Source organism: Anopheles gambiae, chromosome 3 (assembly GCF_943734735.2).
Source record: "Anopheles gambiae chromosome 3, idAnoGambNW_F1_1, whole genome shotgun sequence".
Taxonomy (NCBI): domain Eukaryota; kingdom Metazoa; phylum Arthropoda; class Insecta; order Diptera; family Culicidae; genus Anopheles; species Anopheles gambiae.
In genome coordinates this window covers 73,304,217-73,327,822 of record NC_064602.1, presented here as the reverse complement: position 1 = coordinate 73,327,822, position 23,606 = coordinate 73,304,217, and the positions used below count along the sequence as shown (strand labels likewise).

Below are 23,606 nucleotides of genomic sequence, written 5' to 3'. Positions count from 1 at the left end.
TGTGTTTTCAATGGAGTGAAGGGTGTGTGTGTACCGGTTGGTAGTTGCTCCACCCAAACAATAACGATCCAGAATAGCTTTCTTTTGTGCAAGAGTAGCTCGTATGTCTGTTGCCCGTACCAGCTCCAGGCTAGCAGTGTCCTGCAGCAACCGACTGAAATAGATCTAGAACTTAACGAATGTGAGACACGCTACCAACGATTAAGGATGGAGCTGCAGAATCGATGGCTAAATGATGGACGCAAGCTTCAATATTCACACACGGTACGTTTAATTGGGTCGTAAATATGAGAAGTGTTTCACAAACAAATTGTTCACTATTCTACAGGCTGCGATAGGATTTCAGTATGCGACTGAATTCAAACCCGTTTGTCCAGGATATCTTATCAGTACTCGCGGTGTGGTTACCGCTGCTTCTTGCTTGGGCAAACTATCAATCGATCAAATGATGGTGCGCCTCGGCTGGCATGGCGAGGAAAGCGATTCTTCAACAATCAGATTTGAGCCGGTTCATTCTAGAAACGTACATCCATTGTACAATGAAACGACTGGAGCGCACAACATCGCTGTGATAAAGCTGAAGAACGCTATCCAACCTAACGTTCATTTGTTTCCTGCCTGCTTATGGCGGAATAGATTAGAGTCACCAGTAATGCAACGCATACTATCCGATGGTGAGTATGACAAAAAAAAAAATTCTTTATATTACCATGTTTTGCTAGCGGGGAGGTTCTGTTCTGCGGTCCATGTTTTACTTAAACGATACAGGAATGCATGAAGTATAAAGTCCCGCTAGCACATATGCAGTTTTGAGGGAGATGGTTTACGTTCTAAATTGACATAACGTACGTTTGATTGCAGAGTTTGAAGGGTTTGAACTAATACACCCGCTATACAAAACGGACTGCGAGAAACGTTTGAATTGTCCGCCGCTACCACAGGAAATCGCTTGTATGCGTATTGCGGATAACAAGTGTGCGCTACCAATATCGAGAGAATACGCTTGCAACGATCGCTTGAAATTAAAATTAAAGAAAAACTGCTACCAAGCTGGCAATCCTATTGTGTGGAGAAAGAAAGACCATACCGGCATTACCGAATACCTGTTGGGTGTCTACAGCATCGGAGATTGCAAATCGGAAGTTTCGCTGCACATTGTGCAGCGGGTGGCATTCTACATCGACTGGTTTGCTAAAGTGATGCTTTGAAATCTTGTACCTTGTATACTTGTATCTTGTGTTTGGTTGTAGTGCAAATAAATGATACAATTTGAACAAAAAGATCATTTTCATTCATTGTTTCTGGGACAGCTGTTCCTGAGTGTCATACAATTCGTTGAACCACATGTCACATTGTTTAGGAATGATTCGGGAAAGTTTCCCACGGACTTGATATAAAGTGGGAAATTCTGTTTTACTTACTTTATAATGTTTAATAGTCACATAAAGTTTAAAAAGGGGTTTCACAGTGAAAGATATGTAGTTCGCCCTCAAACTGTTCCAAAGGGTTCTGTTTTATTGTGCTATCATTCATGGCAAACTTTTTGTACAAGACAAGCATAGAAAACCCAACGAATGAAAGAAAGAAAAAAAGAGAGATATTTGGGGTATAAATATTCCCCTATTCACTACCATCGCGCACCACGATCCGCTCGCCGATCGGATACTCGAACTTGTGCAGCTTCTCCCGTGCGTACTTCGCCGACTGCGTGTTGTTGTACGTGACGGTGGCGGACGAGATCGAACCACCGTCGTGCGAGATGGAACAGTTCATCAGCCCGGGGATGATGTCGAACAGGCGCCAGATCTGGTTCTGCGTCAGCGTGGAGCTGCACAGCACGGTCAGCTTGGTCGGCGGCAGCAGCGTGGACGACCGCCGCCTGGTGACAGGCCGGAAGAAACTGCGCGCCTCCTGCGGCTGCACCGACTCGAGGCTGACCTTGCGCGGTTTAATCTTGGCAAATTTGGCCTTGTGCTCGGGTTTGGCCGTCTCGAACGCGAGCGCCGCATCGAGGAACGACTCGAAGGTCAGGTAGGCGACGTTGTTGCCCGGCGACTTCTTGTCCGGCACCAGCTGCACACTGTTGACGGCGGAGATCTTGCCAAACTCGGCCTTCACCGCGTCGGCATCCAGCTCGGCCGCGCATTTCACCTTCAGCCGCAAACAGTCCAGCGGTTTCGACTCGATTGTGCTGGTAGCGGGATGAGTGAGGAGAGTGTTACAGATGCCCAAGAAGAAGCGTTTTTTTGTACACTTGCAACTCACCTAGAAGCAATCTCGACCTTGATCGGTTTCAGCTCCGGTTCGATGTGCTTTCCGTCTGCCTCCTTAAGTGCTCGGGCCGCCTGGGACGTTTTCTGGAACTTGACGAACCCGATACCCTTCGACTGGCCGGTGCTTTGATCGTACACGATGTGGCACTGTTCGACCGTGCCGTACGGCGAGAAGAACTTCTCCAGCGCGCCTACGGTAACTTGCTTACCGCAGAGTACAAACAGGCGTGAAAAGGGTGGCGAGTTCAGGTCTGGTACGGTAGTGGTGGTGGTGCTGCTGGACTGTTCCTGAGCCATGGTGGGTGAAGGCTAGAGCGCGCGTGCGGTGTCAGTGCGTTGTGTGCTGGAACTGAAGTGATGCGGCACGGCACGTTGTTAAGATGGCCCACCACCTGTACTGCAACAGACACAAGCTGTCTGCTGGCCTGATGTTTCAGATGAAACGGATCCATTGTTTTCCGGTGGTCTGAATTTCAGTTCAACGAGGTGACGAGCAGAAATTGCTGAATAACCGGTCATTAAACAGAAAGAAAACCATACTACTGTTGCTGCTACTGCTTGTTGACAAATCGACACACCCTCCCGACGCGTTCTCTCTAATCTCCGGCCTTTCTATCAAACCGAACGAACCAGTCGAACCGTATGCCCTCCGGTTAAATAATTTATCAATTCATTACTTCGAAATGAAGCAATGTTTCGCAAGTCGCACTCCCCATTTAGGCCGAGTGTGAAGAAAAAAGTGCACTTGTACGCTCGGTGCGAGGTAATCCAGCTCACCTTCGAACGAGCCACCCGAAATAACGATGCTTTTTTTTCACCAGCTGCAATCCCTGCGCTTATCCGATTTGCTAAATTGATTTTTTCCTTACACTTTACACGCTCGGAACAAAGGGGAGGAACCCTGGGCACACTGCAAAACATTCTCTTGCGAAATTAATCGCCGATTAGTAGTGTTGGACTCAAGCGGGGCCAGCTCAAACGGGGTACCACTGCACTATTCATCGGGCGAAGCTCAGGCACTGGTATGCATTTTGCAATTTCACGCTCGAGATTTTGATCGCATGGGAGTGAGAGTAGGGAAGAAAACAGGCAAAGGATGGCTAGTGGGATTTTGGGATTTTTTTTTTCAATTCAACCACACAAAGTCAGCCTCGACTCTCAACCGAGCTGAGGGTATAAATCCGCTTAAAGGACAGCATAAAAAAAATAAACACAATCCATTGGCGTGGTGTTTGTTACAAAGTGGTAGTGAATGAGTAAAAACAGAAGTCGTTGGGTTTTATGTTTGCACAAGTGTCTAATTGCTTACAAAAATGAGTAGTTTTGTGTTAGAGGTCAACGTTTTGCAATGGCCATGATTTGAATCTGTGGCTGGAATTAACTAGATTTATGTTTAGTCCATTGATTCTATTAGTGATAGGTAAATAAACGTGTGAAATGAATGCTAGAAAAATCAACTATCAATTTGAAACTGAAAGAGTATGATAAGAGTGGAGACTGAAGCATAAGAAATATAACCATATCTTACATAAAAAAATGTAAGAAATAAAAAATAAGCCTTAAAGTATACTGCATAAACTGAAGCATGCAAAAAATAAATAAAGAAAAGTGTTGAAGTACTAGGGTAAACGTACCTATAGTGGTGGTAGTACCAATAGTGTTGGTATTGCACTAAAATGCGTTTCATACAATAAGTTTAACGTAATTAAGTTATTTATGTCAGTGTAAAATGGTCTCTGGCCTTTAACAAAGGGTTTTAAAGTAAAATGAGACCATTCCATTACTTAATAACCTAAAAAAATCCATTATTTTGTGATATGTGTCAGCATTTTTTCCAAAATCCTTAGGATTTCATAACAAAACTCATATCTTTGTTAACATTCTAAATGACCACATAACAACGCAATTATTAGTTTTTTTTTTTTAACATAATTGTTATTAAATGATATTGTTTTACTAAAATGTATTGCCTTTTGACCATATTTACATATTTTAAGTGTTTTTTTTACGATAGTGCCGTAATAGGTACGGAAAATAGGCATGTTTGTATAGTGATATTAGTTTTAAAATCAATAAAAACATGACATATTTTTGACATGTCGTACTGAGTTCATTAAAATAAGCAACAGAAATGAGTTTTTTGTACGTAATTTACCAAACAAAGACCAAAATTCGCTTATCTGGCTGAGTTAAAAATCGACCAAATCAAATCAAGCTTTCTCTTCCGGGTGTGGGTTGACGCCTGGTACTACAGTACAGTACATACAGTACTTTAGTCAATATTTTCATCAACCAAATGCATGCATTTTTTACGATCAAATTATGTAAGAAATCGAAATTATGGCTGTAATCTTTGCTATTCATACAAAAACAGTTTCAAAACTAAGTTCCACTGATATTATACGCTGTTTTTGAGGCATCTTTGTTTACCACCACTATAGGAACACAATATGACGACTATAGGAACTATACCACCATTATAGGTACAACGAAGCAGTCACAAAAATATGTATTTTTTCGTAAAATTTATGTGTTTCATGTTAAAAATGGTTATAATTGCGAAGATAAAACATATTCCAATTGCCATGTGCTAAGACATTAATAAATTTCTCTTCCTGACACATAAAATCCATAAAAACACATCTGTACCACTACAAATTGCACCACTATTGGTACATTTACCCTATAGCATGATTGCTTTCTACAATAAAAATATTGAATATATGTGAAGAATGGAAACAGAGTAAAGTAAGGGCTATATTTTGGAAAAAAAACACCAAGTAGAACATAACAAAACATCAAAAGTAAGCACGATGATAAAACAAATCTGTAAAGAGTATGAAAATGTAATACATATTAACAATATTATACAACAATTTGCATGGTATAAAACCAAGATTAACACTGAAAAAAAACGAGAGAAGTGCTTGAAATATGTTGACTAGTGAACTTAAATACATTAAACTACTAGATATATGTACGACGAATTAAACATTCAACAGCTAAAACATAGTTCAAATAATACTTTAAACATGTACATTGTAGGCATTTATTTATTCAGGTATACTGCCGGATAACTTTGAATTAAATAAATAAATAAATTAATTAATTAATCAATAAATAAATGAATAAATAAATAAATAAATAAATAAATAAATAAATAAATAAATAAATAAATAAATAAATAAATAAATAAATAAATAAACAAATAAATAAATAAATAAATAAATAAATAAATAAATAAATAAATAAATAAATAAACAAATAAATAAATAAATAAATCAATAATTAAATAATTAAATAATTAAAAACATAAATAAATAAATAAATAAATAAATGAATAATTCAATAAATCAATAAATAAATAAACATTCAGCCATTTGAGGATGATTTTCCCGAAAAAAATAATAGCTCAACATGCATCGCAAACCAAAACATTCCAAAGCAGCTTGTAACATTCTCGGGCAGTGTTTCTACCCTCTGCAGGTTACAGCCAGATGCTTACCACGTGTAAGTGGACATGTAATCCGCTTTCCGCTCTCCGCAACCCCAACACAAACTCACATACCCCCGGGCACAGTACAGCGTGCAGCATATTTGCGCTGAGGATTATTTGCGTCTCGATCGGTTTTGTCGACCGAGTCAAGCTGCCGACAGGCGAACGTACAGAGCAAATCGGAAAATGCTGCCCCGGTTCAAGATGATTTATTTTTGCCGATGTATCGCTCCTCTTTGTGCCGGAAAGGGAGGACGGCAGATCGGTTCTGCTATGGATGTGTGGTCAATTCAGTAAATTGAATTAGTGCGAGATGTTATCTTGTTATTGTTATCAGCTTATTGGTCATTTGTGGCGTCTTGGAATGTCCGAAGAAATGTGTTTCGAGAAGGAAATGTTTGATTTATTTTCTTGGCACAAAAAAAAACCACCCACTCTAAGCTGGCAGCTGTTTAAAGGCGTGGAGCGCATTTTTTCTATTACAATTTTCCAAACCTTAGTACCTCATAAGTACCTCATGCAATTTGTTTTGATTCCTTTTCTTGGTATGGTGAGCACAAAAAAATAGGAAAAAAGAAAAATCATTTACCAAGATCAGCCACCGTGACCGAATGCTAGGTAGGATGCGCTCGCTCCATTAGCTCGAAGCGAAAACGAGAAATAATTAGGAAGCAAGTGCCTTCAACCAGTGTATACAATTTGCATAATTCGAACATAATCGTTTTTCCCCTTGCTGCCGAACCCTTGGCGAAGCAGCAGCGGAGGTTGCGAAAAAAACAACCCAAAAATAATCATAATTGAACTAAACTAAATCAGAACACAATGGAATTGGACGGCAGCAACCGAGGGAGGCGTTGTTGCTACGGGTGGGAAATCGTCTCAACAGTTTCCTCGGGACTTTGGGACCGGCAAGTTCCCATGGGAATCGGCACGAGTACACTGCACAGTAGCAACAGTGAGGGGAGAATGAAGTTAAGCGTTGTTTGTTTAGCAATTGATGATTTGAAGATTCGTTCCGCAAACGGGAAAGGAATGGGATGGTATGGGTGTTTGTGTGTTTTTGTTATCATCTGGTGTCAAGAGTGAATACTTCAGCGTTAGTAACATTTTAACGCTCGTGTAATTAAGTGAAATCATTTTTAAGGGTAGGAAAATATAAATAAACATCATTTGTACGACAAAAAGATGGATTTTTTCAGGCTCTGTTAGAACCAAATAAATGATGTTCAACCAATAAAACGGAAAGAAGGCAACCATAATAACACATTCCCGTCACGGCTGATCTAAATCGAACATTTGTAACCAGTTAAGTGGACAATCTGTTTCCGCTAAGGATGGCACTGTAAGACGAAAATGGCAGAAAACGAACACAGAGCACGTGTTTGTTTTGCGCCTCACTTCTTCAACCAGGACAACATTGTGCGAAAATGAGCTCCCCTGGGTGTAGTTTGGTTTTGTTTGTCGCCTTCAGTTCACAGCTGTGGAACGTGGTCCTGGAACGAACTAAAGGGACGCCAATGGTTCAATAAAGGACAGCTTTATGTCTCGCACCCAAACAGATCGTAATGAACATCATCATCAGTCCGGGAAAAGGTTGCAAAAGAAAAAAAAGCAGAGCAAACATGAAATTGATTCAATTGAGGTAAGGGAGTGTGTGAGAGCGTGTGGTTGTTTAAACAAATTTCAATTACTATTAAACCTCGGAAAGCGATAAAGCGAAGCGGCGAGTTGAAGCCGCCTTTTAATACCCTTGCAATTGTGCCTGTCCACTGCGTATCAATTTCATAAAGCTGATTAATCTACCCATTTGAAAATGTGTCCCCAAACGCGCCAAACACTGCCGCGACACGTGTATCCGTTGTTACAGCTTTTCACCTTCCCTGGAAACGCTTCGGCGCGCGCGCTCGGATGGCACAGTTGACAAAAGGTGTGTGGTAGGCGAACAGTGGGTGTGATATTTACTTATGAATTATGGTATGAAAATGATGATGGAGATGGCATTTGCCGCGTGGCAGCCGGGGCGAGACGAATAAAAAGGTCACTCAAACGGTTGGGGGGAAAGGTGACAGTTTGCAATAAAAAGGTTGCTGCTGTGATCGGCATCCTCATCACCATCGTCATCATCATCGGCTAATTGCCAAGCAATCGGATTACGGCTGCCGCTGCTGGTGGAGGTAAAACATCAAATGAAGCGAAAGCGGCTTACAAGATAATGAAAAGACCGTTTGATGATACGAAGGGAGGATGATAAAAAACGGAAATATTCGAAAATGTATCCCAATATTTATTCTTTCGATATAAATTTCTTGGAACTGTATTTTGAGAGTTGAGTTGAAGAATGGAAAAGTTGCTCAAACTTAACATTGAGAGAAACTAAATGCTTGAGAGTAAACTTGAAAAAAGTAGTACAGAACTCGTGTTTGTAATTGCTGTAAACAATGATTTAGCGTGTTCGATTGATAAGAACATCGCATTGGCTGTATGCCACGATCGATACAATCAATAATGGGTTCTATTCATTAGTCAAAACCTCACGCTGTAACACTTTTGAGGTTGAGAGTTTAAATGAGGTAATTATTTCTATCTTTTGCGTTGCAAATAGGGCTACAGTTTACCGATAAAGTAGAGATATTAAATACTAAACACGTTCGGAATGCCGCAACAAACCGAAAACAACTGAAGATATCCACTCTATTCCAGAAACAACAAGTTCGAAAAGGCCACGCTCCTACTACAAGCAAAGTTGTTCAACCGTAGCTAATTGACTTTTACACGACTTTTGTAATGCTTCACTCGGAAATTGTGCATCCCTTCAATCGCCCTTAAAACAAAACAAAAAAAAACACCAGCCATCGTATCGTTTAAATTCAATCAAACAATCACATCACGTAAAAACGACAACGACACCCAAGCCGGTGTATGGCCACATCCCGCGGGACTCCGGTGGCCTGGCAGGGCTTTTCCCATTGGTTGTTTGTGTTGTACATAGCAGAGTGATGGTGTGGAGCAAAGAAGGGGAAGATACTAGCGCCAACGCTGCATGTAGTGGTGGGTGTCCGAACCATAACAGTGTTAGGGTGGGCGAAGGTTTGCTGAAAAGAAAAACATGACTTGCATGGTAGGGAAAACTCGCCTCCCAGCAGTGCATTCAATTTTACGTGAACTTGCGTGCATTTGAGAGTGGAAAAACTTGGGAAGTTTTCTCTAATGTTCTAAAAATTGTACTAAAAAGCAGGAGAGGAATTTTCTTTACGAATTTGCGCTTTTAAAATGCATACAATAACAGCTTTATGCTTGGAATTTGTTTTGAAGATTTTTTAAATTTCATGATAAAAAGGCAAACGACGTTTTCGAATTATTGCCTCATAAAGTTTGTCAAAAATAAAGCTGTTTAATGTGGGATTGTATGACAATATTGTTTTAAAAAACTGGTTTAAAGTAATGTTATAACTGTCTATCTAATTGATATCGATAGGTAAGTACTAGGTCAAGGTAAGCTTACATATAATAGTGACAAAGTTACACTACATTCTATGAATAATGAATAGAAAAAAGCTACCATAAAGTAAATCAATTACCTCCCAACACCATAAAACGGGCCCTCAATTATCTACCCTCAGCAAACATTTACAGCACGCCCGATACATCTTCCAAACACTCCATTGCAGCTTCGAAAGGCAGGAAAGTTCACGACCGCAAGCTACCATTTCACCATAGCGCCACAGCAATCACAGCCCCATTCGCACACAGGCTGGACAAATTGCGTCAGAAACAAACAGCGCAAGCAGCACCCACTTCACGGTGGACTTGGTCGTAAAATTTCATTACCAATCTCTCGTGCCTTCTTCTTCACTTGCACACTGTGCACTACCAACACACGCGGTACACCGGGCTCCACCAACACTACGAGGCTTGCAGCAAGTCAGGCTAAGGAAATCTAATTAAATGGTCACTTTATTGCCCTTCTTTTCTGCACTAGCCAAGCCCCGGCTGAGGCGTACGGTGGGCGACAGCTAACGGTGTGCAATGTAATGGAGAACGGAATAGAGTCCCTAAAAGACACACACACACACACACACATATACAGGACAGTGGAAGCAGAAATCGTTCGTGTGTGCAAGGAAGCCGTTCATGCGAGGCAAACAAAAATCTCGTGCAGCGGCACCGATAGGTAGAGTTCGACCTTCGAGTGTAGCGAAAATGAACAAAAATCAGCATAAAAAAGGGCACATTGTATGTGATGTTTCGGTACAGGTAAATTGAAAAGGGAGAGACGGTACGCTAGGTAATATGGAACGTCACCAACGCGAACAGATGGTGCGATATGGAAAAGGAAATGAGAACATTAAAAACGGAGTTTGCATGTTAAAAATGAGGCAATCAGGAGAGACGTGAGAGTTGGTGCTTGATTAAAATGTTTCGATTGCAATGAAATGTTTTGCATAAAGTGTATTTTTAATATGCTCTAAATTGCTATAGGAACAGCTCTAAATATTATAAAATGGTAAAATTCTATTCCTATCACAACCCACAAAGCAATCAATCAAATCCTACATGGCTTCCCTCCACGCAGCAATCGATAGGAGGCAAACAAATAATTTACTCATCTATCGATCCGAAACAGTCCAGCAATCGAGTGGTTTCGATAACGACGACGACTGCAGGAAACACACAAAGCAAAACCAAAGCATCAGCCATGCCAGACCGTTGTGGGACGCGCTCCATGGTAATAATTTAATCCCCAATTCGAACCAGATCATAAACTCACACACATACAGTATTAGAGCCTTGTAGGTGTGGAAGAGAGCAAGCCAAAAGAAAAAGGAAACAGAATTTTATTCTCTTTGATGTGGGCTGGGGTACGGCGAATTCATTCCTCCCCCAGAGACAGAGAGCCGGTCCGAAGTCCGTAGTCGGAGGAAAAAACTTTTTTCCCACTGCATTAGTTTGTGGGAGGGTGGCTGAAATGGATCCTTCCATGCGGAAACTCGTCACCCGTGTGAATGGTTACCGATTGGGATGGGGGTGGGGGGGGGGGAAACACACACTCACAAACTGGCCACATCATCCATCAACCATCGGACTTGGGTGTGGCGGGACCTTTGCTTGTTTTGTTCGACGCGTGCGAGTGGTGTAACGCTCCCAAGTAACGCTCCCATCCGCCGCGTTGCTATGGTAACGGCAAGCGTTACGAGCTGATGATAAGAGAGCGTTTGCATCTGTGTGAGAGAGCGAAAGCGAGAAAGAGAGCGAGAGTGGCGTTTGATGTTTCATCCAACGGCGTCTAGAACGGGGATGCCTTCGCATTATCGGGATAACGTTTGCCAAAAACCACCTGTTGCCCGAAATGGGCGGAAAACTTGGACCAAACTTTACTCTCCGCTTGTACGTGTGTTTATGTGTGTGTGTGTTTTTTCTGTTCTTTGTTACTGAAAATGACGTTCAAAGATTGCTTTCATATATTTTTGTTTCCCTTTTTTCCTTTCGCTCGCTCGCTCTTCCCTTCGTTGCACGCACCGCGCTGTCCGCTTTGGGTAGCGTCACGCTGCATGGATGATGGCGAACGAATTTCCTTTTTTTTTGCACACACGCACACCCACACAAACACACAAACACACACACACACACACACACACACACACACACACACACACACACACACACACACACACACACACACACACACACACACACACACACACACAGAATTCCCATTCTTGCCTTTTAGTTGGGATGCTGCGTTCGTCTCTTTGTTCGGGTGGTTTTTGGTTAAGGGCGGACGGGTGGGTGGGTGGTTCTGTAGATGGAAACAGGCTCATGGGAAATGGCGATGCGATGAATGCGCGAACTGCAGAGCTTTGTTTCCGTGCCGTGCAGTGTCACGTGACATGAATTTTCCATGAAGCCGCACCCTCGCGCCAGCGCCACGTGCGTACGTGCTATCGTTACGTAACGGCGCCGAGTAACGGGGCACCATCGAACAACCGTTTATTGGTGTTGTGTGGGATGAAGATTACAACGAAGTACCACAACAGCAACAACAACAAAAAACACACACAAAACGGAAGCAGCTGAACAAGATCCACTTAACGGCGCGCCGGAATTTCGAAATCGATCCCATCAGAACGATTCAATCTGTCGGCAAGCGTTATCGCTCGTATCGTAACGTTATAGCAAAATCAAAAAGGAGGAAAAAAACGGTGAATATAAAGTATCTCGAATGAGGCGGATCGATTGCATCGCTTCCATATGGCAAGTAAATTGTGGGTGGAAGCATCATCGAATGTCAATAGCATGCGATAAGCGAGTGTATAACACGAGGCAGGGGGAGCAAAACATAAACCTTCATTTAACAAGCGCTTTCGTTGCTTGCTTTGTCTATATTTTTCTTCTATTCACCCGCCTCACTATCATGCTTGGACGGCTTTCGAACGTGGCAGCAGGTGTTTTGTGGGTGTAATTTTAGCCACACACAAAAAGTGCCCGTGCGTGACGGAGCCGTTGACCGGTCCGAGCATTCAAGCCTCACTCAGACCGAACGGGATGGGTGGTTTGCTTTGTTTTTTGCTGATCCTTTTCTCCCATTATTTTGCCACCGCTTCGTTAAATGCTCGAATTAAGACCATAGATTAAGCGGCCGGATTTTGTTCGACAATTTGTCCAACACGTCATCGAGGTTGTTTGGCTGGAGTGGGCCAGACGGGAGCTTGCGTTTTCTTCCACCCACTTCCATCGTTCGTGTCACACGGCTGGAACCACAAATCAAACGCAATTTGCTCCACCGGGCCCCAGTAATTGCTGGTCGGCACGCAACCCCTCGAATAGAGTGTATGGCGTTTTTTCATGGTATGGCGTTTTTTCGTTGTTGTGTTCCATCCTATCTACGCCACATGCCGCCAGCCAGAAGGGACGGCAAACAACCAAACCGAGCGAACGAACAAACTCCAGGCCGGATGGAAAATCATGTCAATATCATAATCGAAAGCAAACGATTATGTCTTCCTTATGGTCTGTTTGCGTGTTTGCGTCGCTGGTTTCCCTCCCACAATGGTTCCCTTCCACCTACACTTTGTCCCCCAATTATAATTATAATTTTGTTAGTTTTGTTATCAACCTTTCGCGAGGAAATTGAATTCTCTGCTGCGGAAAGGTTTGTTCAAAAAGAAGGTTTTTTTTTACTTTGTATTTTCAGCCACCGTTTATGCACGCGCTCTCTTGCACCACCTTCCCTGTCCACAACGCGCGACCGCGATGACACGCCTTTATGCGCCTCTTTTCACTTTTAACGGTCATTTGCGCCACTTTCACCGCATCATCGACGGGTTTGCCTGCCCGCAGCACGATCTCGCTCGCGCGCGTACAATAAACAAACCACAGCGATCAGCTTCGAAGCACGCAACCCAGTGTGTGTGTGAAACCAATGCACGTGTTAGAGGTGGACAAGGATCAAGATAAGCCCTTGAAACTTGAACACCCACAACACACGATTATTGGTCTATCACTGCACGAGTTACGTTACAAGCCTTTTAGGTGGAAAGTGTCGTCAAAGGAGGCCGGCCCAAAAGCTACTTCAAAGCAGACGCACACCACACGGGCACGACGATGTGGGAACAAAGGAAGATGGAGAGCAGAGGACGGCAGGTGGCTGATGGTTTTTGTTTTGTTGGAGTAATGCGATATAGTTTCTTCGGTAAAAGGCTCGCGACTACCGCCCAGTATCATGAACAGTTGGCGACGTGCTGCGCTAGTGATGCCTTATTCACGGTTGTGGCGCGCTTTCGAAAGTAACACTGCACAAGAGAGGCTGCCTGAGAGTGAGAGCAAGAGAGAGAGAGAGGAAAAAGGAGGAAGCGAAAATGACCCTCCCTTTCCATGCAGGCTAGATTATCGACTACACTAAAGCGCTTTCGCAGCATGGGCAGGCGCCAAGCAGTACGAGGACGGAGACGACGACGACCACGACAACACACTACATTCCAGCAGCGTCATTATCGCCCTCTCTTGTGAAGTGGTCGGGCAAAGAGACGAGGAAAACAAAGGAAGAACAGGAGAGTGTGTAAGAGAGAGAGAGAGAGAGAGAGCGAGCAAAGGCGCGGATGGTAGCCACTCACTGTGAAATAGGCCACGTGGGCTATTCAAAATTGCTTCAACGCGTGGGGATGGCGCGGGAAACCCACCGTGCGGTGGCACCTGCATGGTAGTACCCGCAACAAAAGGCCACACAGGCCAGAAAAATGGCATGCAGATGGAGTAAAATGGAGCAGCAAAAACAAGAGCGAGAACGGGAACAGGAAGAAAAGGAAAACGAAGCCTCTTTAAAAATACAATGTGCCAGCCAACATAGTGCGGCAACGGGCCTAACATTGTGACGACAGATAATGCAGATAGTCGTGCCAAGTGGTCCGACCCGCCCAATTCGGCTCAAGCACCGAGAGCGCCCGTTTGTGCAGTCTTTTGTGCGATGGGAAGAAAAAAAAACACCTCCTCGTCACATGACCTGCATTGGCTGTAGGCTTGCTAGAAAGGACTGTTTTTCCAAGCGGAGGGCGGGCCAGCGAGCGGGCATTATCACCCGGCGTTTTCCGCACGTCAGCAGCCGTATGAGCGGAAGGGGAAGAAGAAGGAGTTTTCCCGGTTGGCGCCCAACAATGCTGTTTATTTACGATTGTCGCCAGACAACTAACTCGCTCTTCTGCACAGCGGAGTGGAGTGTATGTGTATGTGTGTATGTGTGAGTGCAATGTGATACACTTTCCCCCTTCCCCCGAGTGGTTGTCTTGGCGATAGCGGGGTGCGCTCTCCCGAGAGACACACATGCGCATAGATTTTGTTTGTGTGTAAGTGTGTGCAAAAACGCTCTCTTTCTCTCTTGCTTAATTTCCCTGGTGAGTAGGCGTGCGCAAGAAAGAGAGAGCGTGGAAAACTCCATACGATCCATTTCCCTTCGCATTATCATTTGCCGTAACGATGCACATGCCGTTGTGAATGGAGACTGAGGTGGATTTTTTTTTTGTGTGCGAAGCGGAACCTTACAAATGTTTTTGTTTGTTCAGAAATAGCTTTGTGGGAAGCTTCAAACTACGGAGCGAACTTCGTTAGTTTGCATTTGGCACGAGAAGGAAAGGTTTTCACTGTCGGTTCGGGGTGAAATATTTCCCTCCCGCAGGCGTCGTGGCAACAGAAAGAAGTTTGGGTAGATTATTCCCGCCGGCGTCATCAATTCTTTTATTGAATCAGTTTAGTGTTGATTAAACCATCTCATCTTTGTGCTGCTTTGCACTGTGTGTTTTTGTTGAAATGCAATATGTTGAAGGTTATGTTTCATACCAAATATGTTCTAACACATTCCTGCATCTGTTTTTCTTATCATTTTAGGTACAACATACAGTCTCTGACATTGTTCGTTAAACGTTTTATGGACTCGAGAGATTGTTTTTCTTTATTTTTATAAAGACTTTGAGCCGTTTTGTCTCATTCGCCTCTTTTAGTAATTTAATTAATTCTATACTTAACATCTAACATTCTTCTTTGCAAGCCATTTGTGTGACTAGGAATTCAGCACAATGTGATTTGGTGTGAATTCGGTATATTGCACTGTCGGTAAAAATTACGTTGGGTTTTGTCTCTGCGCAGGCCTTCGTCAGCTGCAATAACCATTGCTTCTGCGGTGAAGATTGAGGTATGGTCTGGTAGTCGGATGGCGCTATTGTCGATGCTGGAGTAGATTCCACAGCCAGAGGAACCGTTTTGTACTGATCCGTTTGTGAATATGAGATGATGGTTATGGTATCTTTGCAGAACGAGTTCAGCAAAATGACGGTAAGCAATAACACTATTGCATGCGCTCAAGAGTATCATTTGCACTGACGAGAGCTCTCTACAAATTGACTGGAACTTATGTGTTTGTAAATTATAATGAGATGTGTTTTTCATTCAGCCTTGCTGAGTTTCTTTTGGTTCTATATTGATTTGTTCAACATTTTCAACACATATTTATGATAATGCAAAATCAAGATTTATGTTTGAGTCGTTGTTTAAGCTATCATTAGATAGCTTGTTATTAGTTTTTATTCTCTAAATTATCATTTATCTCCATCCTACATCACACAAACATAAACAAAACTGATGATTTTTCGAGCCGTACCCCCGTATATTGCACCTTAATTTCTTCAAAAACCTCCCAACATCACCAACCATCATTCCCCACCCGGTTGAATTCCGAGCATTTTACCACAATCTATGTCGCCCGGTGCCGCCTTAAATCATCTTAAAATTCCCAAAACATACCTTACCCGGCTCGTTTGTCGTGTCAGCAAAACAGCACACAGAACGCCCGTCCACCCAAAACCTCGGCTCTCTCTCTTCCCGATGAAAACCATTCGAAAACATGCTAGCGGGCAGTTTGTTGTGTGTGTGTGTTGTTTGCCCTCGCTCGACGGAGCCGAGCGGATATCACCTCCAATAACTGTCACATTGCCCTGTCCCTGTCCAATTTTTGTTTTTTTTTTTTTTACAAAAAAGAAGAAGAAAAAAAAAGGGAAAAACACGGACTCAACGAGTCACTCAACCTCCAATACCATTAAGCGAACACCCTTGCGAGTCAGTGGCCATAATTTTCCGCGCCGTTTTTTCCAGCAAACTCCCACTGCGCGCTGGTGTGGTGGTAAAGGTTGTCCTTTTCGCTGTAAAATTTTCCAAAATAATAAATACAAAAAACTTTTTCCAACCTATCAAAACGGAGTGGAAGTGGAATGTGAGATCAAAACCAGGGCAAGGTTGTTGCGGGTTTGTGCGTTGTGACCGCCGTCGAAAACTTATCATAAATCCGCACCGCTCCAAACAACGCCGAACGAAATGTTGCATCCAACGCAGAATGGGAGCGTAAAGTATGGCTTGTTCCACTCGGGGTATCGGTGGAGCAGCGGGAAGGGACACCTTGTTTATCGTGCTAGCTGGCGCGATCAACGCAAGACCAAGAACATCGCTCCAACACAGCCCACGTTATGATTATGATTTCATTCTCTTGCCACGTCTTGGGCCGTGTTCTGTTGCTGCCGGGCCCGTTGCTGTGCAGCAAACAGGGGTTTAAAAATAGCTTCTCTCTTACGGCCGAGCCGTGAAACAACAAGGTGTGCTGTTTTGTTGCGGTTTTCTGAACACCCCGCGGTCCAGCCGAACGGAATGGTGTAAGATTTTCGTACCCCGTTCGTACGCGGCTGTGCTCGACGCACGGAAAACCGATTACGAGAATGCGTGCTACAGCCGGTGCCGTAAAGTGGTTGCCTTCGGCTACGCTTGGTATGCCCATTAGCAGCGCTCTTCATTAGCATTATCTGCAGAAACACTTTCCACTGGAAGCACTTGAGCTAACGCTTTAGAATGGGGTAGTAAACATGGTGCTTAAGTTCGATCGCTCTTGGGACCGATTTCTCTGCGCAAAGTGTTTATTGCTCTTGTGCTTGTAAGTGATACTCGTACAAAGGGGGAAGTGTCTGTTAGCAGTGAGCGACGTGTCTCACGGCCGTACAATTGACAGGTGCCAATGGTTTGACAGCTAGCGACGACATTGATTGATGTGGACGGGACACATTAACGCTATCCCGTGCGTGACGGATTTGGGATCGGGTGAAAGCGCGCATCCCGGATGAATGGATGCTAATTGAGATGTTGTCGGCTGCGGTTTGGCTTTCTCCCCCCACGTACCTGTTGGCAAAGGGGACGGTACCGCGAAGAAATTGCTGCCCTAATAATCCTCTCCCGTTTGCCCAATTACTTCCAAATGTACAGCCAGAGCGTGCTGCATCGTGCGAGGAAAATGAGGCCGAGATTAATCGCCACAGCAAAAGCAACCCTCCGCTCTCGTGGCATTTCCGCTGCATCGTCATGCTATTCGTGGGGCGGCATCATGTACGGCGCTAACAGGCCGTAGATCATGTGCGCACATTGCACGAGTCGGTGCGTTTTGTTGCGATTGCTCGTGAAGGAGCCGGTTTCGGCTTCACTGCGCTCCGGAAATGAGGCAAAAAGGGGAGGGACGCCTTTGGAGAGGAGTGGCAGACCGATACGACCGAGTTTAAAATGAGCACTCAGGGAGTCGTCAGCACTTCGTGCAGGTGCAGTTCTGTGTTAAACCGGATGAATACCGTGAGACCGTGACCTGTCAAACAAACCATTTCGGATGGGAAAATTATACACGAAAGAAGGAAATGGGGAAACAGGCAGCATCAAGATCACGATTGTTGAACTGTTTGAAGGGATTTCCGTGCCGTCAGCATGATTTATAGTTGCACGGTAATAAAGGACCACATTTTTATTGTTGGCTTAGCCCAAGCTTACTATAAAGTGGTTAAGTGATTTATGAAGTGACTATTTTATTCGGAAAATAATTCTTTATTGAAATTGTGAAAATGATTAAAATGAACTTGTTTCGATAAATTTTGTTTTAAATAAGAATATTACTAATTTTTAAAAAAAAACATCGTTTAGATCATTATTAACTTGTACAAAAGCCATCAATCTATTTGAGTTGACCTAAATAAAGCTGCACCATGGCTTTGTTTACCTTCTTTGCGACAAATTGTACCCCAATTTTTCTCAACCTTGACCAAACTCAAACCCCAAACCATGTCTGAAACCCAAATAAAATCTGAAACAATTTGCTTTCCCACAAATTTCAATGCAAAAAACCCCTCCTCACGCGCAATGTCATGTATGTGCGGCGCATGATAAAATACTCGCTACACGACACACGCACGAGAAAGTAAACCTGCATCATCTCGACAACCGTGCGAGTATTACCCTCCCGGGAGAGCCCGAAGATGAACGGGGCGGAAACATATCATAAGTCATCTGCTTATGCTACATCATGACGGATGTACTTGCTCGGTGGCACACAACATTCAGGCGAGATGCGTGCAATTTTATCGTTCGCCAAAAAACGAGAAAGCAAGAAACGCGTGAAGACAGTACGCGTCTGCGGTCGGCTATTAATTATTGCATCGTTCGCCCGTTCGCAGCGTGACATCGACGATAAATCTTGGCCCCGGGGGGTTTTTGACTGTCGCGCGTTAGACGCGCGATCACTAGCGGCAATCGCAGCCAGTGGTTTACGAGGGGTGCGAAATGGAAGGGACACATTTTATGGCGCTTTTGGTTGACGGCGGAGATGGTGGTGGTGGTGGCCTAATATTCGCTCAAAATGTGTATTATTACAATTATGAGCTCAGTGCAGGGGGAGCGCAAAGAGGAGATTGCTACAATTTGAAACATGAAACGAGTGCAATGAGGAAAGCAAAACCAATAAAATGTTGGACTTCTTAGGATAGAATGTCATATGAAAGCAATAATTGAGTGATCAAACTCAGTTTTGACAACACATTTTGGATAGCGATTGTGTTGTACACAATAGCTTCATATGAAATGAACGATCGACTGGCCATGGAACTTTATGACATGAAGGCCATAGAACCAGTCTAGAAGAGCAGGATTGTGTCTAAATCATTACTCTTGTTACTTTTACACACCTGCCTTTTTAATGCTTGTACATGATTGCATGGAGCCGCATGGTACTTTGTGGAGCCGCATGGTACTTTGTGGAGCCACATGGTCTCCATAGGATGGAGACGACTGGTGTTTTATGAACGATCAGCACATGGAGACGCATGGTACTTTGTGATCGATCAGATGGAGCCAATATTGACAAGCTAAAGATTTATAGCGCCTAAGCAGCTGCTTTATGCCAAGGTGCCGTGGACTATTTTATTTTCAAGCAAGCGTCATCGAAATAAACAACAAGATTTATCTCGTTTAGGTACTTGTGTATATTGTTAATTCTTTAATATTTATGAAATACACAAAAATCCACACAATTTACTTTACAATCACAATCACTTTATTCAATATTATTTATCCGATGAAGTTATCTAATTTATGCAGCAGCATCAGTCTTTGACACTTTGACAAGAGCCAATGTCATGCATCAAAAAGCTGTGAAATTCCACCTAGTTCGGCACACGTTCTCAACAAGCCTTCAGGTTCTAAACCATACAAATCAGGCGAACCAGCTGCAAGGTTTCAGGGAGTGCCAAGTTCTTGTTAAGAAGTTCCATAGTGACGTAAAGTACCGCCTATCTCTTAATCACCCACAAAGTACGACATCGGAACGGGTTTTCGTTAAACAATCCCATATCAGCTATAAAGTACGAGCTGGCTATTTGCGATGACACTGTAAGTTCCATAATAGAACTAATTTTGAAATGCAAGTCACTCAATAACCAGAGAACACATTCACTTAAAGTACAGACTGATCCACTGAATATTATCCCACTGAAAAACCCGCAAACAGTACAAACAGATAAAGTATTTTGTTAAATGATCTCCTTTCCCGAGGAAATTGAATTCGCTTCTGAGGAAAGGTGTTGCAAAAATCGGGACGACCGACGTGTCCGGCCTGGTTGCGGGGCTTGTCGACGAGCGGTAGCCAGTCGCTGGCCATTCTGGCATCCGATGGTCCGGCACGAGTGGGTTTTGCGGGTCAATGCAAAGCCACGGCCAGCACCATCCTCAGCCGAAAGACCAAGCACGACCATACCGTTGGACCCCGAACGCAGGGCCAGCTTCCGTCGGCACGTTCCTTGTGTACGATTTACTCAAATGCTAACTTTCTACATCGATTGTGTGAGCTGGCGTCGGGGCGTGCTCGTGCTCTTCCCTGCTGTCGGACGTGCTGTGCTAGCGATCGTTAAGCGAATAAACCTTCTTACGATCGCACGGCTTCAAGATGCATTTTGCGCTCGGCGAGCAGCAGTGGGATGTGGCCGGACCACACCTTGTATATACCCCCCTGGCCAGGCCTAGGTGGAGACGCTGGGTGATGGAGACGCCCAGCCACCCAGAGCAGAACGGTTTCACAGAAACGTGCGTGAAACTAAGAGCAGTTTTTTTGTGTCCCTCCTTCCTTTCATTTTCTCCCACACAGACCGTTGCGATCGTTGGCAGGGGTAAAAGAAAGGAGTGAAAAGTTATAATTTATAGCCCACCATCAAATATCTGTTCCCTTTTCTCCGCATCGGTTACCCACGGTCAGTTAGAAAGCGGGCGGGTGCGAACGGTGAGCAGCGTAACGAATGCACGGGTGCTGAGAGAATGGATTTCATGGCGTGTGCAAAGTGATGATCGGTCAGTGCGGGATTTTCACCATTCCACACCGCGTACCGAATGCGTTTGTGTTGGTGGCACGCTGGAAGATCGTCCGATCGGCGCCGGTAGGTCGGCCTCGGTCCAGTTTGTTTGGTACGTTCTGGTGGGTCGGTTTATTGTTTCTTCACTCGGGCGAGTAAACAAACCCGCCGCGTGTGTTCATTTCAGAAAAAGGTAAACGGAAGGTTTGGACTGGGACTTTGCTACGAGTTGTGTGGTTGCTTTGAACTCAAAGACGGCGAATCAAAATGATCATGTTTAATTTAATATAAAAACAATTTTATACAAAATATATAAGAAAAAAAAGTTAATTTTCTCCATAATTTGTGATTTTGGAGTCAACAATTATTGTTGTTTTTTTTTACAGAATATCAAACGAAGTTTCTCATATAGAACTTCTTGTTATAATTTGACTTTAATCTTTAGTATAATGAAGCTAATAGGGACTTTTTAACACTTAATTTACTAACGCAATGAAAAATGTTTAAGAATGTCATAACAAAACGAATAAAACGACTAGTATTTTATCGCCTGATTACAAACATCTCTATTATTCTGCTACGCGAAAGAATTTTTAAAACTTAAGTTCCTCAGTTCAAATTCCTTGCTCACCATTCAAGCGAACGCAGCAGAATGCGTGCGAATGCTGGCGCGAATTTGTCACATTCCGGAAAGTGCCGCACTCGCACCCGACACTCGATCCAAGACACCGTACGACGCCTTCCTTCGCCTAGTCTTTCCTGGTCGGATGCACACGGTGGGAAACTCACTTCACCCATAATTAACCCGGCTCAAGAACGCATCGCCTTCCCAATCTTCTTGGGCGATCGCTACGTTGTGTGCGATCATTCTGCATTGCGGTTTGGCAACTTCTTCGCTCGCTGCACGCTGGGCAAGTGACGAAATGGCTTTTGTAGGTGTGACCACCGATGCTAGCGCCGAGGAAGGATGGGAAAGCAAATAGGAAGGAAAACGGTTTGCACCAGGGTGCAGTCACTTGCCAGGAAGTGGAATCAGTTCATCAGCGCGCTAAATAGACCTATTTTTAGTGTGATCCTACACCGCACAGTGCGCCACAATGCACGTTGGTGGTGCATTTTTTTGCCTTGCAAAAAATGTTTGCGAACGGGAATGTAAGACGACTGTGGTGCACGATCGGTGTTGGTCAAGCCCGTCCGGCAAGGTGGCAGATTGTCGTCTTAATAAAGCGGAACGGCTCTTGGGACGAAATTTTAGTCATGGATCGGTAGCTTGATAGTTGGGCAAGAGGTTTACAGCGCACTGAAGCAGTTGATTGTAGCGCAAGCATTTGGGTTTGAGGCTACAGCTGATGTTGTGATATTGAAATGAAGCAATCTTGAAATCAAGAACGATAGATAGTGTTTATTTGTCGTCTAATTGTTGAAAAAATGAAGTTAACTTTCGTCAAACCTTTTCCATATCACAAACTGTAATATATGATGAATCAACCGGACTGGGCCAATCATCAAATCTACGATCACATCTTCCATAACGATCAAAATCAAGTTCGCTTTTTATGGCAATCATCCTCCGAGAGCCATTAAAACATCAATTTCATCATCCCAAAGGTGGCTGAAGAGAAGAAGGAAATAAAATATAATCGTTAAAATTGAAGAGCAAAATGAAAATGGCTTTTCAGCACATCATAAAACGAAATTGACGATGAGAAGGAAACACATACTAAGCATTAAAACGTCAAGCGATTCCTTCATCCAAACGATCAAAGATTAAAAATGCTCCTCAAAATGTTAGTGCCCGCTGTCATGTTGGACGTCCTTTTCGTTTCCAATTTTTCAAAACTTTAAAACGATGCATCATTTGTTCACGTCGTAGACCAGTCGAACCAGAAACCCTCCTTTCTTGGCTTCAATCCAGATCGGAAACGGCCACAACAAACGCATCGGGCCGATTCCATTCATCATTCGGCCCACTCGGTCACGTCCATCATATTCCAATCTATCTTCGTACGAAACAACAATTTCCGTCCAGCTCTTGTCAGAAAAGTGTCGCCAAACGGTGCGAAACGGTACGGTACCGGTAAGTCACGACCTCCACGACCGTCCATGTCACGCCGAGCACTTGACAGACTAATTGAATGTGTCTGTTTGTTGCCGGTGTGCCGGGCCAAAAGACACTTTCTTGTAGGGGATCTTTACCAACCGTGAAAGAAACAGATCATGCAGCAAAGGAACACATTTTCTATCCCGGCGAACGCGATCATCGCTTATACTAAGAGTGTGTCTGTGTGTTGTTTTGATTTCCATGGGCGAGCGTCGTCAGCGTGGTAGGAGTTGAAAGTGTTTGTGTTTTCGTCCACACCCACTCTCCGAACTCCGATGAACATGTTTCAGATTTAATGAAAACTGATACACATCCCAAATCAAACGTCGACTGCTGTACAGCCATGGAAAAACACGCACACACACACCAGCTTATGATGAACACGCATTCGAGCGCGCATTTCGGAAGAGGCAAACATAAAAATACCAACACTCAGAGCGTTCGAAAACACTCCCATCCCATTCCCCCACGGCATGTCTTTGATGTGGGCGTAGACGAACAACAGCAACACACTGCTGAAAGTGATCGCGTTCGCCCCGTTTCCATCCAAAAGACGG

The 23,606-nt window shown here is 43.8% G+C and overlaps 1 protein-coding gene and 1 long non-coding RNA gene across 2 annotated transcripts; one reads left to right on the top strand and one right to left on the bottom strand.

Annotated features, from left to right (window-relative positions):
- The first annotated feature begins 240 nt into the window (after positions 1-240).
- On the top strand, positions 241-1,282 carry LOC133393007 (uncharacterized). The gene is made up of 2 exons (XR_009765954.1): positions 241-674; positions 862-1,282. It is a non-coding gene; the product is annotated as an uncharacterized LOC133393007 (long non-coding RNA).
- A 192-nt stretch (positions 1,283-1,474) lies between these two features.
- On the bottom strand, positions 1,475-2,692 carry LOC1269457 (RNA-binding protein 45). Its single transcript, XM_308097.4, has 2 exons — positions 2,266-2,692; positions 1,475-2,191 (listed from the first exon to the last, which is right to left on the bottom strand). The coding sequence occupies exons 1-2, from the start codon at positions 2,568-2,570 to the stop codon at positions 1,621-1,623; spliced, it is 876 nt and encodes a 291-aa protein (XP_308097.3). The 5' UTR covers positions 2,571-2,692; the 3' UTR covers positions 1,475-1,620.
- Positions 2,693-23,606: the final 20,914 nt, after the last annotated feature.

Bases quoted from the DNA above. Each gene is read 5' to 3' on its own strand.
- LOC1269457 (XM_308097.4), bottom strand. From the start codon at position 2,570: ATGGCTCAGGAACAGTCCAGCAGCACCACCACCACTACCGTACCAGAC. The intron at 2,192-2,265 runs GTGAGTTGCAAG...TCCCGCTACCAG, and splicing joins AAGGTCGAGATTGCTTCTAG to CACAATCGAGTCGAAACCGC.